The 19317-nt window shown below is 34.2% G+C and overlaps 2 protein-coding genes across 12 annotated transcripts in view; one reads left to right on the top strand and one right to left on the bottom strand.

Moving 5' to 3' along the window:
* The first annotated feature begins 369 nt into the window (after window positions 1-369).
* On the top strand, window positions 370-9728 carry LOC105454197 (transcription factor SPT20 homolog). 9 transcript variants are annotated; one of them, XM_011696657.1, is made up of 21 exons: window positions 370-502; window positions 2514-2624; window positions 2779-2973; window positions 3105-3223; window positions 3698-3944; window positions 4135-4347; window positions 4729-4910; window positions 5034-5234; window positions 5350-5503; window positions 5611-5685; window positions 5834-6184; window positions 6307-6466; window positions 6581-6786; window positions 7056-7206; window positions 7442-7638; window positions 7717-7854; window positions 8021-8117; window positions 8414-8490; window positions 8613-8799; window positions 8912-9081; window positions 9310-9728. In XM_011696657.1, exons 2-21 carry the CDS (start codon window positions 2577-2579, stop codon window positions 9427-9429), a joined length of 3288 nt encoding a protein of 1095 aa, XP_011694959.1. In that variant the 5' UTR covers window positions 370-502; window positions 2514-2576; the 3' UTR covers window positions 9430-9728. The 9 variants fall into 9 exon arrangements, with proteins under 9 accessions (XP_011694959.1, XP_011694965.1, XP_011694957.1 ...); XM_011696663.1 differs by having other exon boundaries at window positions 370-541; window positions 5855-6184; XM_011696655.1 differs by having other exon boundaries at window positions 370-541.
* A 1027-nt stretch (window positions 9729-10755) lies between these two features.
* Window positions 10756-19317, bottom strand: part of LOC105454196 (patatin-like phospholipase domain-containing protein 3) — a 17795-nt gene continuing 9233 nt past the window's right edge. Inside the window, exons 2-14 of one of the 3 annotated variants that reach the window (XM_011696652.1) lie at window positions 17419-17531; window positions 16813-16932; window positions 16389-16577; window positions 16158-16241; window positions 15882-16058; window positions 15566-15741; window positions 14703-14813; window positions 14192-14349; window positions 13930-14017; window positions 13744-13834; window positions 13463-13661; window positions 13115-13323; window positions 10756-12431 (exon numbers count right to left, since the gene is read on the bottom strand). In XM_011696652.1, coding sequence (XP_011694954.1) covers window positions 13115-13323; window positions 13463-13661; window positions 13744-13834; window positions 13930-14017; window positions 14192-14349; window positions 14703-14813; window positions 15566-15741; window positions 15882-16058; window positions 16158-16241; window positions 16389-16577; window positions 16813-16932; window positions 17419-17531 — 1715 coding nt within the window. In that variant the 3' untranslated portion in view covers window positions 10756-12431. Of the gene's footprint in view, window positions 13324-13462; window positions 13662-13743; window positions 13835-13929; window positions 14018-14191; window positions 14350-14702; window positions 14814-15565; window positions 15742-15881; window positions 16059-16157; window positions 16242-16388; window positions 16578-16812; window positions 16933-17418; window positions 17532-19317 lie in introns of all 3 variants that reach the window. The other 2 variants (XM_011696651.1, XM_011696653.1) reach the window with 2 other exon arrangements.

Below are 19317 nucleotides of genomic sequence, written 5' to 3'. Positions count from 1 at the left end.
TTTGTTATTAAAAATTTTGCTTAAAACGATTCTTATTAATTAATCGCGTTGATTAAGCTAATCGAAATTTATAATTGTCCCAAATTGTTCTGCTCTTTTTTGCTCTATTTTTTGTTTCACACACCTGCATATGTATTAAATATAATAAATTTAGCAAATAGATATAATTCATTGCAGTAATATCTCATTTTAATAAAAATATAATTTTGTAATGCAATTTTGAATTTTTCAATCACGACGCACGGATAAACGCACGTGATGCTGGAAAACTCGATGCGGGGGCGGCTTGCGGCCGAATCGCGAATCGGCGTACGCCGTCCGGCAGCGGGCGACCGACCGAGCGAGGAGGAGGAGGATCTGGCAGAGGAGATCCTGCCACACAGTCCGTGGTTGTGCATGCGGCGGTGTTTGTGTAATGTAAAGCAGGTTACGATGCGCTCTCCGCGTAATGACGTTTGTTGCTAAATATCGGCCGCGCCGGAGCGAGCAGTGAGCCGCCGAGGTGCCAGTCGCCGTAGCCTACCCCCGCGTCGAGGACCAGGTACGAGAGCGCGGTTGGCACCTGACCGAGAAGACGGTCCGTCCGTCCGTCCGTACCGCGCGCACCATCGAGGGCACGCACGCACGCACGCACCGTCGCGCGCCGCCGGACCGAACCCTCGCGGCGAGAGCGACAGCGAGCGCGAGGCACGACGGCGAGAGAGGAGAGGTTAGGGAGTCGCGCGAGCGAGACGAGAGAGTGAAAGAGAGAGTCGAGGAGTCGACGTGCGCGCAGCCGATGCTCATCTCCCGAGTCAGCGAAGGTAATTCACGTGCGTCCGGGGGCCCGGTCGGCGCGGCGTGGCGCGTCGCGTCGCATCGTCGCCGCCGCCGCCGCACGCGCTACCCACCGCGAGACCTGTGCCAGACCTAACCTCTCCTCGCGCTCCTCCGTCGCTCCTCGCTTTTTTGCCCGCCTGCATGTGCGTCACGGCGCCAGGCTTTCCTAGGCGAGTTCGCTCCTACCCGCGTCCCATCGTTACTCCCCCGGGTGCCAGCTCGCCCTCGCGCGCGGGCCCCGACCGCGGCCTCGGCTTGTTTGTGCAACCACCACTTTCCCTCCCCCGACGAGACAGATCGTCCCCTCGTCGCGTCGTGGATGAGATATAGGTGTCAATTTGGTCTCATCGCGAGCGCACGCACGAGCATGACACGCGGGGGGGAATACCGCGGATTCTTTGGAAATCGAGGAACGGCGTGTTATTTAGCTGCGGATCTCCCGTGGTGATCGCAAATGGCGATGGATTCGTTCGCGTGTAGCGAGCAGTAGGTCAGTCTCGTGAATAATCGCGTGAATCGGTTGTGGGCCCGCGGCCCATAAAACCAATTTCTCTTGTGACCGCTGAACGCTTTTACGGGGTGGCTGCGGAGAAATTTACAGGCGTAACATCCGATATATGTGTTTTATTAGGGCCGTTAGGTAAAATGCATCGAGGCGGTGAGTTTGTAAACACGTGTGTCCACGCCGTTCGGCGATTTTCTATCGCGGTGGATCAACATTCGGTTCCGTTTCATTTCTCGCGTTATTATTTAGCGTTCATATTTTAAGACGCAACACAGACGGTTTATATTGCGCACATCCGTGATGCACGTTGTTAAAAATTTGAAGCGTGTATGCAAAAAAATCTGTGTAATAAAAATACATATTCAGGCGTCGTCAAGAGTCTCGTAAATTTGTAACTGTCGCAAATGTTAAAATGTTGCAAGTAGAAAATGCATATGTTTGAGAAATGCAATATCAGTTTTAATGAAAAAAACGTGAAATAAAATTAAAGAAATGTAAAATTAGTTTAACATATGTAAAACAAGGATACAGATGGATGTACTATTTAAAGATATATTCTCTATTTTATTATTATTTTCTCTTGCAATTTTATTTGTTATACATTATTTCTTTTTTATATATTATTTGTAATTCTATTCGTTGTACATTATTTCTTTTTACAATGCCTGAATATGTACTCCACTTAAATCTGAAAAGATGACAAAGCAGATTATTTTATAGCTGGAATATTTATATTAAGATACTACATACTTTTTTCAAATTTTTATGATTTAGTGATATAATTGTAATTAATTGAAGGTTATATTTTTGACATAAAGAATTTTATTTCAAATGCAAAACTGTTTATACATATTTATACTAAATATTGATATTAACATCATGAAATAATTAATAACTTAATATTTAGAAACCGGCTATTAAAAATGCAAAGAAACTCTTTGTTATTAAGATTACTTTTTTCCCCAAAGGAAATTTTTGTTCTAAACAGATGATGTTAAAGCTAAAATTAAAGGATTGTATTATTTACGTACTTAATATAGCGTATTTCAATTATTTGTCACAAGGATCAACTATCTTACACATACTTTGATTATAAATCTAATATTACATTTTGTCATTTTTAACACTAGTTGCATTATGTTATGCGAACATAAATAATATATATCTGATGGATATATATATCTTTCAGAATATGAGCGATCATTACCGCATCAGATATGACATTAAGTGGCATCAGTAATCAGAAGTTACAATGATTGGTACAGCCTGTACTTTGGAAGATGCGTGTCGGCAGGCTCAGGTGTGTGGCACAATTTTCAAACTGTAATTCTTTAATGGCCCAAAAAAACTTTTAATCAGTTATTAAAAGAACGGTTTTACCCTATATAGCGATAAAATCCTCATTTTCATATTTTCATTCGTCCTCATATTCATCCATTGCGTTGTTTATGCAGGATATGATTAGTCTAGTATCCAGATGTTCGAAGAATGTCCAAGGTCAGAATTCGTTGGCCTTAACATCGGATAAATCATTATCCTCTCAGAAAAAAGAGCAGAGTCACTCCAGGCATAGTATCCAATCCAAACTCACGAGACTCTATTTTGAAGAACTTTCTAAGGTTCCTCATGCAACCCCAGATTCAGTTTTAGTATGTTCACTTTTCAAACATTTATTACGAAATTTTTGCTTGTCGTTTTTTTTTTTTTGTAAAAATATCGCAATACGGCACTGTATATTCCATGTCTTACGTAATTTTGTACTTCATTTTAAACGTTACAGAACAATCTTGAGAATGAGTGTGATCTTTTGGGGCGGTTAGTGCAAAGGGAAGGTTTTAATACATTAATCGTTAATCTCTATGCTGGTAATAAAGGATACTCATTAGCTGTAAGAAATAGGTAAGCATCTGTTTTGGTATGCTAATTATCTTTCTGAAATATCTGATTAGCAATAATAGTATCTAACTTTTTAAATTCAATGATAATCCTATTACAAGATTTAGATTAGATTATAAAGAAAAATAAATTAAAAAAAAAATCTTTCAAAAGCAATGTTTTTACGCGAATACGTTATTCATATTTGAACTTTTGATTCTTTTGATTGCCCGTTTACAGTGTCATGTTGCTATGTGATCGTCTCTGTATCACAAAATTATTATGATATATTGGTATTTTAAAATACAAATTAGAAATATTAAACTCATTAATTGTCATATTCTGTCAGATTTAAAATGGTTTGAGGTATCATACATATGCCAGAGAAGTAAAATGCACTTTACATGTGTGATTAATTTATTGAAAATAAATAAATGTTAGTTCCTCAATTTTAGAATTGGATTTCAGGATTAATACAAAGATCTTATTTTTCGATAGCGATAAGGGGAATCAATACGATAAAAATTCATTAGCTGAGACTCAACTCATGGGTTACGAACAGGGTGAATTGCTTTCGTGCATAGATAATGGCCAATTGCCAGCTATGCTAGCCGAACAATTGGAATCTAGTTATTCACATTTATTTTACGACGGCTGCATAATCGCTGAAGTTCGAGATTATCGAAGATCATTTCCTCACAACAGAGCTGAGGTCCATCATGTACTTCTTAAACCTACTACGCAGGTAAGATCTTGTCATCAGAGGTCATTAAAGACATATAATAGTATAAATAATAAGGATAACAATATTACACAATATTTCTTAATTCGTATGCAGAAAATATATTACTTATCCCTTACTCTTCAAAATAATCTATCTTAATCAATCTAATTCATTATAATTTAAATTGAATCTTGAAAACTACTGCTTATAGAGCGTACTTTCGGATGTGTCGACACTTACGAGTGACGGAGATTGGAGCCACGAGGAGCGGTTAATGTTGGAATCACATTTAGTGGCAGCTACTCAAGGCCCTTTATGCCTGGATCCGAATCCGGTCCCCACTTTAGCTAGTACAAGAATTAAACAGTCTAAATCTTTGCTTACCGATCATCAACTCATGCGACAAGCTAAGAAATTCTCTCAGGTAACATTTTAGTTTTAAACTTATTTCTAATTTGTTATTTAAATGTTATAAAAGTCTAGCTGCAAGAGAAATCCTTATTAGATACTAAATCTAAAAAAATCTAAATACAACTTAAATGTTGCATGAAAAAAATATAGAAAATTATTTCGTCTTTTATAGAAGTTTATATTTTTTAAATATATATAGTATACAAAAGACTTAATCTTTTATATAACGAAATGTAATTCTATAAGGTATTTCTATGTGCAAATCGCAATAATTTTAGAGATTTTATTTAATCGATATGCATACATATCGATATTGCACTGCTTGCTATGCGTCATATTTGATTTGCACGTAGCCGTAAAATATCATGGAAAACACTGTGTTGCTTGATATCAGGTCACAGTAAATCGAAAAAGAAAATTGGAACAGTTGGCTCAGCCGGAAGGACAAACGATACATGACTTAATATTGAAATTCCGTACGAAAAGAAGAGGATTAGCGACCAATACTGCCTGTCCACCGCCTTCTCTTGCAAACCCTCCTCTGCTTCCACCGTCTACGGCAATCGATGTTTTAAGGTTCTTATCACAGCATGCCTTTTCTTCATATTTTTTGTGTTCGCATTATTTGCAGCTTTTCATTCTTTCGTGACTTTTACCGTGAGACGTTCGCGAAATTAATTGGCAATATCACTCGGTTAGATTTGCGAAAGCGTACGAGCGGCCACGAGAAACAAAAGACTGTTCGCCACAAGTTGTGGAAGAGTATATATTAGAACCTGCGGAAAGTCAGGATTATATAAAGCTCTCGATACTGCAGAGGCCCGCTACTTCCGAGTACCTGGGAGAACTTTATATGGACAAGAATCATCGGGATGGAGAGAAGAATGGCTCTTCGTGCCGGTTTGTCCTACAAACTATTTATATTTTTGCGCAAAGCACAATTAATTGTGCCTCGCGCAAATAAACAGTTGTGCTTCGTGCTAGATGGATCGTGAGTATTGAATTTGTTTTATAGGTTTCCATTGGGTACCAGAGCGGTGGCCAATCATTACTATCAGCAATTTAAAGAAATATTTACAGAAGAAGGTAGGAAAAATGTGAGGATACAACATATTGTACCGAGGCAAGCAATTGCATGCACACCTGGCATGCAGCGAGCGCATCAACAGGTGCGTGCCACCTTTTCTTTTCCGTTTTCAATATCAACCAGTTTATTCCTTATCTTTTCTCTCGACTATTTTCGCTAAACAATAATTTTTTATTATGATCCTTTTAGGCGCAACAAGCAAAAGTGGCGCAATTAGCGGCTCAACAGTTGCAGCAGGCTCAGTCTCAACACGTAGCGCAACAGGTTTGTAATCTCAGCTTTTCTTTTCTTTTTTTATATATGTAAATGAGGGAGTCGCCGGAAAAAAAGAACACTCGAGCCTCTCGATGCATGAAACACAAAGAGATAATGTGTGCGCACGATCTTGTAACAGCCATGAAAACATTTTCAGCAAATCCGCGCGTCATTTCAGATTCTATCGCGGGCTCAAGGGCAACTCACCAATTTGGCCAGTCAGGTGGCCTCGATGAAGGCCATGACAGAAGCCACTACCTCTGCACAAAATAACCTCGCGTGCGTGGACTCGGCGAGTATGCCGCAAGTTATCCCGCAGAATGACGTTACCGCGTTGAGCACGGGACAGTCCTTGGCCAATGGTGGCCCTAACGCGTCGACCTCCGTGCAAATTGACAACTCCGCGATAACAGTGGCGGACAACGCATGCAACGGTTCTGGTATACTGGTCTTTCAGAAGTCGGCTGGTACCATTAATAACGCGACGGCCACTAATGTTCCAGTTTTGGTGAGCCTCCATATTTCTTCGCGTGTATTTCATTAACTGACACTGAATTTGGTGACACACGACATTGAAATCTGTATTAAGTTTAGGATTTAATTTTTGAATCTTGTATTTGAAATGTGCAGCAAGCGCAGTTGCAAGCGGGAGCCCAGAACTGTATAGGCGAGGCTGCCAATCAGAGTCAAAGTGAGCCGCCGTTTAAGAAACATTCGACTAATCCAGCAATAAGCGCTCTTGTTACTTCCCTCATGAACTCCGCACAGCAATTCCAGCAACAAGCTGCAGGTTTACCATCGCTCCACGATATATACATAACTTTGCTTCCTTTGATCATATATTTTTTATAAACATATACTTGTAGATTCGTAATATTGATTTTATATCTTATGTGTTTTGCAGCGAATGCTGCAGCCGCAGCTTTGAATAACAATGCACAAGCCACAAACAAGTCCAATAATGCCGCGATCCTTAGTTTATTAAACAGCACTCCTGCGAATATAGCTCAACGAAAGGTTCAACCCCAAAGGATCTCTCTCAATGCTTCCATCCCACCTAGAGTTATCAGTCACGGCAATGTGATCAACGTGCCCAACACCACTGGTCAAGTATGTTTAATAAATAATTCAATTAATTTGTTAATAATTTTTATATTTTGTACTACATGCATTTAGCATAGTTTAGTTAATATATATATAAAATTTCAATATAAAATTAATATAATTTCTTTATATATTTGAAATTCTTATAATGTAACTGGTATATATATAATTAATTATTTGATAATTATTCTCTCTCTCTCTCTCTCTCTCTCTCTCTCTGATGTAAAGTGTGTCATTAAATGTTGCTTATTCGATTTCTGTTTTTATTATGTTAGGTACGCGTGAGCTTAAGCTCTTCGGCTTTAACTGGACAGCTAAGTTGCAAGCAGCAGCCAGTGAAAGCGACCGCTGTAAGACTCGCGCGAGTCCAGGATCCTACGTCTACCCTTGGATTATCAATGCCGGGACTTTCGGCTTTGCTTGCTGGTACAGTAAAGGATATCTAAATAAATCTAAATAAATTTGTTCTATAAATTAACGCTATTTAAGCAAGAAAATATAGAATATAGTCTTTTACACATTAATTTGTTACGGCAAATTTTTATAATCTTGTTTTGAGTGTTTGGAATATTTATATAATTAAACGATTCTTTCTTTCCACTTCTTTGTCCACCATTTTCTTCTATTTTTATTAATAGTATAATTATCTGCATGTGAACAGGCACACCATCAGCTGACAATCCGATACCCGGAATGAATTCGACTTCATCGTTACTCGAACGGCTTACCGCTTCTTCCAGTCAGAGCAGCCAACAACCAGCGAGTCCGATGACGAGCCCGTCGGCAACTAACGTGAATTTACAAGGCGTGAATCTCACTAGTCTGCCGAATTCCATTAACGGTCTACAAAACGTTCAGGTTAAAAAAATCGCAGTTTATTTTTTCCTCGTATAAGCCGCTACAGATCTGATGAATTAACAACATTGTCCATTCCAGGTATCGTTCGCAAGTTTTTCACAACCTCTCATGTCGTTGAACGTGTCTCCATCCACTGGTGGAACCGTCACACCTACTGGGGTCATCGTTTCCCTCCCTATATCGTCCGCCACAAATACCTGCACGACAGTATCAAGCGTTAGTATCAACTCGCTTTTTCACTACATATATAATATACATGTAGTAAATTATTATATATAAAAATGTTAATTGCGTTAAAAGAGCTAATATCAATGTGTAAAATATACTCATGACTAAATAAGAAGTAATTTGTGAATATCATCCGATCGTTACACTATTTCAGATGGTAGCTGGAACTGTCGTTACAACAGCTATCGCTGGGAGTACGCCAACCGTAGTGATCGCCAATCCTGCCAATGCTCATTTGTCTTTACCAATCGGTAATTGTATCCCATGGATATTACTGTCTGAGCTTATCATATCGTAGGTCTAAATTAAATCTTAAATATTTTCACGTTAAGTACTCGTATTTTTTAACTAGAGATGTTTAAACTCTTTAGTTTCTATAATTTTATTTATGGAAAATACATAAAAAATCTTGATGTTCATAAGCTTTAATTAGAAACTTCAAACACATGACTACACATATGAGAGTATCTCATTCTTGAGATTTATAATATTTATTGTTATCTATATACAGCTCTTGATATTTACAAATTGATTATATACATTTCAGCCCAATTAATACCATCTGGAGTAAAAGGATTATCGCAGCAAAATATTAGGAGTAACAACGCAGTGACTCTTGCCCAGGTATTTAATATTCAAAACTGTTTACTCTTTTTTTTACACTTTATAATAGCATAAATGTGCAATACATTAGCAATTTTTAGTATACATTGTTAGTAATTCACGTAAACGTTATGTAATCTTAGGGAGGGCAAGCAATTCAACTTATTGGATCTCAAAGACCGCGATTTAATCATATGACTCGTCAAGTACAATCGAATCAAGTTAAATCGGCCGTCTTGTCGAATCAATTGGTGACAGTTGCTAAAACAGTAACGGCGAGTCAGCTAATATTATCTGGTAACAAACAACAAGTATTAACACCTATAATGGGTAAGTCAATAATCCGCCAAGTCTATATTCATGGAAGAAATTGTGATCTTTTGCGCTTATCAATCAGCGATGTCTACATATGTATATAAAAATATATGAATCCACTTCGCAGCCGCGACGAAACCTGCTGTGCTTATGGCATCACAGACGACGCCTACTTCCCAAGTAGTACCTGTTAATAAACAAACTCTGTTGACAAAATCCTTGCACGCTAGGGCTTCTACCGGCCAATGCAGCCAGCAAACGCAAAGTCTCGGGGTGGCGACTCTATCTCAACAACAAGTACGTTTTTAATTAAGAGAAATTAACTAATCAGAGACTTTATCTCAAAGTATCGAGTGTCAAATAGCAAGATAACGTCTTAATAATGTCTCTAACGTTAATAAGACGTTATTGAACCGCCATTCGATGTCATCTTGTTACTTGGGAAGTAACATTTTGATTTTTAAATTAAAGAATCCAGCTACATTATTGCGTAGGAGCTGAGAAACATTTCTTTCGATTTTACAGCTTCAACAGTTACTAGCTGCACAGCATAAAGTTGCCGTCGCAGCGGGAAGTTCTCAAAGTAGGACGCAAATTGAAGCTCAGAGAAACTCTACGTCTGCCCCGGGGGAGGACCCCGCCTGAATATGTTCAAATAAATGATAATGATCATGTTACGTCGAAATAATTGAAGCCCGCCTGAAAGAAATGTAGTGAGGCATGTTTTTGCAGAATCATGATTATGAATTGATTTTAATTTTTGCATGTGGAAATCGTATGATAAATTTTTGTTTTTTTTTTCTTTTGAATGTTTACGTAATTATAAAGAGTTTTACTCTATAATTGATTCGCATCTTCCGAATGAAAGTATACAAGTTATTCAAGAACATATACAAGGGATATTTTACCAAATCAGTATTACGTGTAATGTTTATGACCATGTGCAATATATGCGTTTTTTTTTTCCAAATGTCCGCCTTAAAATGTTACTTTAGGGAAGGTTTCAATTATTGTACATACAACGTATATATACAATATGTATATATATATATACATATATATATAGATATATATACAATACGATTTGTTTTATATTAAAAACATAATAAATATTCCAGTTTTTATTGATCTTTACCCCTTTTTATAACACCAGAATCTCATCGTCAATTCTTAATTTATTTTACGAGTACTGACAAAAACAAAACTTATAGCTTATAGCTGTACTTTATTTTATTTTATTATGTACATCAAGACAAATTACATTTGTCTGATGACATCAGACAAATTTTGTTTAATATATTAAAATTTATTCCATTTTTCTAAAAAATTATGTAATCTACTTGTGGTTAACATTTATTTATACACTTTGATATGTCTGCACAATTTTTATTTGTGTAATCGTAAGAAAAGTACATATTTCATATATATAATACCACAAAATATTTTTTTGGTATTTTAACATCATAAATTGTCAAAGAATATCCATGTGCTAAACAAGACTAGAAAATTAGCAAAACAAATGCATTTGTTCTTTTACGCAATGGTATTTAATGTTCATCTATACATTCATATATATAGATAACCGAAACTTTGCAAAGTAAAAGAATCGATAGCATTTAAAAAATACCAAAAAATAAATATTTTGTTAATACTTATGAAATATCATTAGAACTCGTCGTTTATAAAATATAAATGTTTCCTCACATACATTTTGTTTACAAGTCATTCAAAATTTATATCTAGCTAAAAGTATTTTCTAAATATCAATCTATTTTCACTTTAATGTTTTTTTTATACATAAATTATAAACAGAATTAATTTGATTGTCGATTTGATTCATTCGTTAGCATTTATTCTACTTACTCTATTTAGGTAAGATAACACAACAATAAGCGTAACCATTCACAATGTAATCACCATAATTTTATCAATATCTTAAAAAGAGGAAAAAAATTTATCAAAGAGACCAACTTTTTTTATAGAATAACTTTAATTGGATCATTGATAGATTAACAAATAGGAAGGCTGTTTATAATTAGATAAAATATTTAACTCGATAATCAAAATTGCGCGATACAAATATATTAAAAAATTGCATTGTTGAAGCCTACAATGAGTAAAAAAGAGAATTTGCATATCCATTTGAGATAATTTCATATAGGAACATTTCACAGCAATTATTATTTATATTTTTTGTATTCCCATTTTCTAAATAAAATTATCCCAAATTATAGGCAAATTTTCTTTTACACATTATACATTCCCAGTCTTGTATAAAGTGGAATATGTAGGCTATGTACTAAAAAGTTTGTAAGCATAAATTCAATTATAACTAAAAACATGTTAATAAAACAATAGTAATAAAATGTTTCCTAAGCTAAACTGGTCATGATCAGTAGTTAACTAAATTATGTTTTGTAACGCAATATAAAAATCTGTATAATCTTCAACACTCAGACCCAGCCGTATATGATCACAAAGATTTCTGTTATAATCTATTATAACAGAATTTATTATAAATAACCTGTAGCTTCGAGATTATACTAACTTGAAATTGTAGAAATTGCCTTATGAAATAATAATTATCCATCGATAATTAACGCTAGCAGGAAGATGGTGTGACAAACAATACAGAAACTTATTCTAAAATAATCTTAAATGTTAAGATATTCTTAAACTATATATCCTATTTTCACAACCTCCAGATTCGTTATATTTCAATAACTTCTTGAACGATGGCAAAATTATAATAGAGGTAGTTGCCATCGTACAGATTGAGTTACTTTCATCGAAATTTTTTAGAAACGTTTGCAGATATTTACTACGTATATAGAAGAGAAATGTAGGAGACAAAAGAATCAGAATCTATTCAATATATGTATATTATATATATAACGAGCGATAAGTAATTATAATAAAGATAATTTACACTTTATATAATTTATATTCATCGAAATTTTTTGAATTGAAATGTCATCACTGTTAACACATTATATCTCAGACAATCGTAGACTTTAGGAAATTGTGTGATAAATATAGACCTTACAGCAGCAGAAAAAAAATAATTGCACGTCAGATTATATTGAGTATAAAAAATTACTGTTAAAGTTAAAAATAGTAATTATCAAAGAAAATAAAAATAATATTTAATAAACGTAAGTCTAAAATCATGTTCGAACTTATACATTTCCTGAAGAAACGTGTCCAAACAAATATTAAAATTAACAATGGACATATGGAATTTAAAGTTGAAAAGTGAAAATTTACCAAGAGGAAACATCTTATAGCTCGGAAACACATGATTTCCAAACTCAAGTTTGTCAAATATTTGTCCGTTCAATATATTCTAAAAGTTCGCTGTAATTTTTTATATCATATAAGCAGAACGTGTCGTCAGATATTCTTTTAACTACAAATCGATAATTAGAAACAATCATGAATAATTTGTAAGATAATTTTTTTTATTCAATCGATAGAATTCACCACCATTTTATAGTAAAAAAAATAATCGTTTAATTTTTAGCATCATATATCAATTTCAAATGAAATAATATGTCATTTATTTTCTCTTCTGAAGTCCAGTCCACGCGTCAGCTCTTTATTTTCAATCGTTCATTGTTCGAATTACACTCGTCTCGATAATTTTGCTGAAGAAAAATTGATTCTGTAGTTTCTTTCTACATTTAAAAATATCATTGGTTTTTGGGACCATTTTGCTTTTTCATCACCGATATATATCAGTCTCTTTGTGTGACATGTATCAATTCACTCGAGCGCTCGTTACTAAATATTAAATTTTCAAATCTGAGTTAGAAGACTTGGATTACGAACAAAATACTGTTACACGTCGTATTAGAGACGCTTAAATGCATTTGGCATTATTGGCACGTGTTCAATAATTGTGCTTGTGTATAAACGCTTCGTCTTAATTATATCTTGCAAGAACAAACAGAATGAAAAGTACATGTTTACATAGAGTGGGACATTTAACTCGGAATGCCATACATGTAATGAAATAAAAAAGCACACGTGTTATAGTGCTGTATGTATGGATTTATGGCATATGCAGATTCATTACTTCCAAAAAAATTATTTTAAAATTAAAATAATGACATAATAAAAATATAGTTATAGTGTTAAACTTTTACGTAACAAAGTATAAAAATTATATACTTGAATATCGGAAAAAGAATAAATAAAAGTAGTAATTTAAATGTCTCACTCTGTAAATTATTCATAGTAAATTAAATAACATATTTTCTTGCAACATATTTAAAAAAAAAATTACATTTTCAAACTATATATGGTAACGATAACATAAGCTACTAACTCATAGCAAGCTTGTGGATGGTTGATCTACTTCCGGCCGACTGTCCGGAGATTTAGACACCTCCACTTGTTCTGGGTCCTTCTCCACCTCCCACTCACTTTCCGGATCGGAGAATATATTTGCGCTATCCAGTATCTCGTCTTCGAACGATACATCCGACAAATTTTCGCTTTGCTGATTTCCATCGGTATAGAGAGACTCTGTAGCCGCTGCGCATATTTTACAAAATTTCAGTTAAAGAATTAACTTGAACTAACATTCAAAATCAGTGAATAATTCATATTAAAATATTTATCATAAATCTGTATCATTGATATTTCTCATGAGAAGAAAATGCAAATTAATTACCATCATTGAACGTGTGCTGAGATAACCATGAAGGTTCGTCCCAATCATCGAATTGGAGTTTTTTATTGGTGTCAACTTCATCCATGGAAAGCACGGTATGCGATTCCGATTCCGTTACATCGAAGATCTCTGTCACTTGCACTTTATTGTTATCATCCATGTAATAATACGCCATTACGGCCTCTTGATCCGAAGTTGCCTGAAAAGAGATATAAGATTCAATATAAAATTTATCTATAATCTATCCAGACACGTTTTAAATTTTTCATTATTTTTATTACTTGGAGAATATTTTCGAAAGTATCATCCACTGATGCAAAGTCGCCCATGTTTATTACACAATTGGATTTTCTTGAATCTTTCCATTGACCGCTGTAACGTGAAATATTTCAACAGTGATGACAATTAATCCAAAAATTTGTTAAATATAATTTTATGACAACTATCTCTCCACTATAATTACTTACCATTCGTTGTATTGAAGAGTTAAGTTCAAATTCTTTTGCTTTTTGTATATAGCATCTGTTTCGTCTATAGTTTGCACATTATATGTGTCTGCAACATTTGAAAATATAAAAATTACTATCAAATTATTTAAACCAAATTAAAACATTTACATGTTATTTATAAGTAAGGCAATTAGATGATAACAAATTTTCTTTTGTAATTAATTAGATTAATAATTTGATTAATTAATAATCAAATTATTAAAACTCAACATATACTCACTCGAATCATATTCCGTAATATTGAAATAACACTTGATCGTTTGAGGTATCGGCTCGGCATAGACATTGATTTTCGGGAACATTATACTCAACTGCTCTAAGACAAATTTACTTAATTCCACTAAGTTATGTCGTAGTTTCGGAACGCTCGTAATGAATCTGAAATAAAAAAAAATATGTGTTTCATTAATCACAAAGAACATTATTATAAAATATTACAAATAATTATTTACACAGATATTTATGACAGACGTCTATCCGCTGAGATACGTTCATTTATTATTTTTTTTTATCTTTCGAACCTCTACAAAATATAAGCACAACTAATGCAAAAAATTCGTGAGTGTATTGTTAAAAAAAAAATGACAAAGATTTAATACGTGCATCAAAATATATTTACAATTGAAAATAAGATCTCACAATCAGACAATAAATGCTTTGATAATTTCGTAGGTGTACGTTGGTATATCACAAAATAAAGAAAGCATTACATCTGAGAATTTTATGCTTACCGGGAGTGTGTTAAACGCTTATTGCAAGTAAGTGGCTGTTGCGGGGTACGCAGAACATTTCCGACTATTTTGTATTCCAAGGTACGAGTTTCTATCTTGTTACCAATCAGACTACCAATGACATGCATGACGTTAAATACAATATCACAAGCGATAATTATGCATGAAATTGTACCAAATGACTGAATCTGTGATATGTATCAACGTTGACAATGTTGCTCATGCAATGCAATGCAATGCAATGTAATAAAAAATAATAAAACAACCTTAAGGTGGCATTCCTGTCTAGAGGATTTCTTTCTTGTAAAAATTGCCTTTAATGCAAAAAAATTGCATTCTCTTAAACTTTAAAAATCTTCAAAAAATATATTTGCAGAGTATTCTACGTTCTACGGATGATACCGACTTCTCGTTAGATTAAAAATTGTTTCGTTCAGTTTAAATAAGATAAAAGTTCTCCAATTTTACATATCCTATAGACTTTTCTCAAAATGGAACATATGTAGCTATTAATTCTGAAAATATTAAATCTACATTTATAAAGAAATATCAATTGCTATAATTTGAATAAATATATACACAAAATATCCAATTTTTATGTTTAAATAAAATTTGCTTTCAAAACTACCTTCTAGACAAAAATATTCCTTAATAATTGATCTGTAATATTTAATAATAAAGAATATTATTTACAAAGTATATATTTGTGACATGCAGCACCTCCAATTAATGAAAAGAAAACCAAAAGCATTAATAATTATTTATGTGTGCACGTGCATGTGTATAAAAAAAAAATCGTTCTCCATGTGAAGCACGTATGTGATGCATATTTACTTGCGCATTATATTTCAACAGTTACTTACTTTGTGACTGTAGCGTACATTACATCTGCCGGTAGCGTGCAAGGTAAACTCAACAACGAAAGCAGCTTCATGCTACGATGCTTAAACAGCCAATTAACAAGCCCCTTGTTGGCAGAGTCTATAGCATCCTGAAATATTGTCATCACAGTCTCGGGCATATTAGCTACCAATGCTTCCTAAAAACGGAATAAAAACGTAAAATAAAGATAATTTAAGAGCAAAAAAGTCAACAAAAAACTACTAAAATTAAATTTTAAAAGAGTGAAATAATATTATCAAAAATACAATTGTTGCAGGCATTGTGGATCTCTCTCACCTGTCTGTGCATTTTACACTCCAAACATTCCGGATCATATTCCATGCTATCGTCAATCGTTTCCTGGACTATGTACGTCGACTGAACCGCGAGACACCTCGTGCAGTTAAGTAGATTATTACGATGTAGAAATCGCAATGCATCGTCGAAGCCTTGCTTACACATACTCGAGAGGATCTGTAATGTAATTTAAAAGTACATAAAATTACTTAACGTCTGCTACATTTAAGACAGTATTTAACGCATCAAAGGACATAATTAATAATTGTATTTTACCTCCGTTTTGGGCGGAAAGAGTATCTTCGTGAACCTGTATATATTTTGTCTGGAGAGCTCTATGCTTGTATTGGCGACATTGACCTGCAAGGATACATATAATTAATGCAAATAAATGGTAATTATAAACTCGCCGAGTTAACAAAGATAAACTTGTTAATTTAATTATATTGTCAAAGTTGTTTTAACTTGTTTAATGAGGAAAATTAGTTTACTAATACGAATACGTACGTGAAAAAGTTGAGACGAGATGTCCCTCGGGCAGATATCGCTCTCTCCGCAGAACGGACTAACCGTAATAGTGTTTTCGTCGAGCGTAGGAAGATTGTCGCTAAAACCGCCGTCCATGTATCTGATACCGTGGAAACGTGGTGGTAGCAAACCAGAAAATAGCGGTACGAACGAAGTGGCTAGCAGAGCCTGCAGAAAATATTTAAAAAAAAAATTAAAGTAGGAGAACGAATGACCCCGCGAGGGAAAGAAAATTATCATGATATCTGCATGAAAAAAATAGACTTCAATATTTTTGTATTACACGAAATTTCTCCGAAGAGATAGAAGATTATTTTCCAAGATATCTTTCAATATTCTGTTTTAACGAAACTTTATCGTGAATTAATCTGTCACATTGATCTAACATATATGTTTTTCTTACCTGCAGCAAATCCTCTTTTGAATTGAATTGAGAGACGATCACGTTCTTGCCATCATATACTCTCGTTAGGGAGATGTGTAATTTTCCGTTGACCCGAATATGTGCGTCGTCGGGCAAAAACTGGAATAAAAACGACATTAAGAGTAGAATAAATACGGTAGCAAACGTGAATTTCCTATACGCATCTTTATTATTAGAAAAATAAATTGGTAAGAGATTTGTACAATATTAATCGAATTAAGATCATTTTCGTTCATTTATAATTATCGTAATTTGAGAATCTCTTCAAAATTATGCTAGACATCGCGCTTTTCTTCTAAATTTTGTATAAATTTCAAAATAATCTTTTTATATATATTTTTAGTTTAATTTATACGTAAGTCAATATATTTCTTCGATCAAAACGGCTAAAACGCGTGATTACTTTGGTTTCCAATAATAGCCGAATCTAACGGAGTTTATTTTGCAGAATTCGAGCATAGTTCGGAGCTTAGCATGCTAGATGGTACAAGAACGTTATTTAGAGTAGATCCAAAACGGCGCACATAAACAGACTACTAGAAATACAAATTCTACTGTGGTAATGTCGTTTCTTGCTTCGTTCACCTTTCGCAAGCTGCTCAGCAAGATCTCTTGCACATTGAAGGACGGACTGAACGGTCCGAGGGTACGTTGTCGCGCTTCACGTGCCACGCGTAATACATTGCTCGTCATTTCGCCTGAAAAAAAAAAGAGAAGAAACGATCATGAATCGAAGCAGGACCAATCTGAGACTGTTATTCGCGAGTTTGACACCAATGCATCGCTGGAATTCGATCGACGGCGATAAATTCATTCATCTTGCGGTACTTAACGGAGAGGCTGCACAAGTTATCGAGTGAAGCGGAGCCGAAGTTCTCCGATAAGAATATTCGAAAGTACAACGCAATGAAATGCAATAATTTATTAATCGCCGTTATTGTCACAATTTCACGTAAACAGTTCCATTAAGTAAAAATTATTTGATTAAATATATTACAGAGAACTTAATATCATTCAAGAAAGTCGCGGGTGATTAATTATCATTTTTTAGAGATACATTCGTGTGTAATTTGCATATGCAGATTTATGCGTTGATACTTATTTAAGAATTTTTCATTAAGTAATTTAAAATATATAAAAAATAAAATTATGTTTTAATTTTATATATTATAGACATATGTTTATAAAGATTATTTATGTATTAGTATTTATTTATTATTTATTATTTATTAGAAATTATTTAATTAATTTAATTAAAATATATAACATTAAAAAATATATTTTTCATTGTACGCATATTTGTATATATACATATATAAAATGTATAAAATTAGAATACATGTCCGTATATATTTGCCACGGTATTCAAAATATGCTCGCAATCTCTCTTAAGGAGGAAAAAGAGAACAATCAATGATGAATCAATGTGATAACAATCAATGTGAGATAAGGTATTTACAAGATGCTGATTAATGAAGTACCTCGATAAAATATCGAATAAAAATAAGATGATTGAGAGAATTGTGTTTAAGGCTTTAGGAATTGTTCGTATGAATCTCATATAGATTTTCATATTTCCCCAAGGTCATCAAGTCTTGCTATCTAAAATTCATCTATCTGACAAATGAGCGTAATTAAAAAATCATACCTCTCAATTCGTTAATCTCGATTATTAGTTTTATTCTTATTAAGATCTTTTATTGGAACTCTTAACTGCTATGAAAATATTGCAACTCATGATTCATATTCGACGATAAACAACGTTCCTATCACTAATGAGATATTCGCTTTCTATTCATTTGTTGATCTCTCTAAACAACAGGGGACTTTTTAATAAGATATCGCTATAGTGCGCCGAACGTGTTTTTATCGAAAAATCTCGATTCTCAGAATTAACGTATAAAGAAAATGATAAGAGATGCAGCTTTTCTCGAAACGCGATTCAAAAGCGAAGTTTTAAGATTGTTATTATCCTAATATCAATATTGCGTAAAATAAAACGATGTTGCAAAATAAATACTTGAAACTGCAAAATATGCATCTTCGAGTATTTTGCAACGTCGTGGTTCTTCAGGACCACGATAAAACAATAATAGAAAAACACATCAAATACGTCTATTAAATTTACGCAACGTTACGTCCTTCTATCTCTCTGATGGTATTTGCTCCAAACTCGGGACCGTTCCTACGTCAAATACCGAAGAAAGAAGAGCGATAAGAAAAGAGAGAGAGAACGGAGATATCGTTACGCGTGTGCTATCTTCCGATCGACCACGCGACATTATTTCTTGAAATAACGTGTTCGTGATCTCTGTGATCCTTGAGGAATTATCCATTGCAAAAATTGCGGAATGACGTATTTCGTAGCGACGTCTAAGGGGGGTATCTCGTTTATTTATCTCAGAAGATTAATCACTTATACAACATGAGATATATCAAATCAAGACGGCATATGAGCTATTCGATACAAATTTAATACAAAAA

Source organism: Wasmannia auropunctata, unplaced genomic scaffold, assembly GCF_000956235.1.
Source record: "Wasmannia auropunctata unplaced genomic scaffold, wasmannia.A_1.0 LD335987.1, whole genome shotgun sequence".
In the NCBI taxonomy this organism is placed as follows: Eukaryota; Metazoa; Arthropoda; class Insecta; order Hymenoptera; family Formicidae; genus Wasmannia; species Wasmannia auropunctata.
Note: the sequence above shows the minus strand (reverse complement) of the source record. Positions and strands in the feature narration are given on the sequence as shown.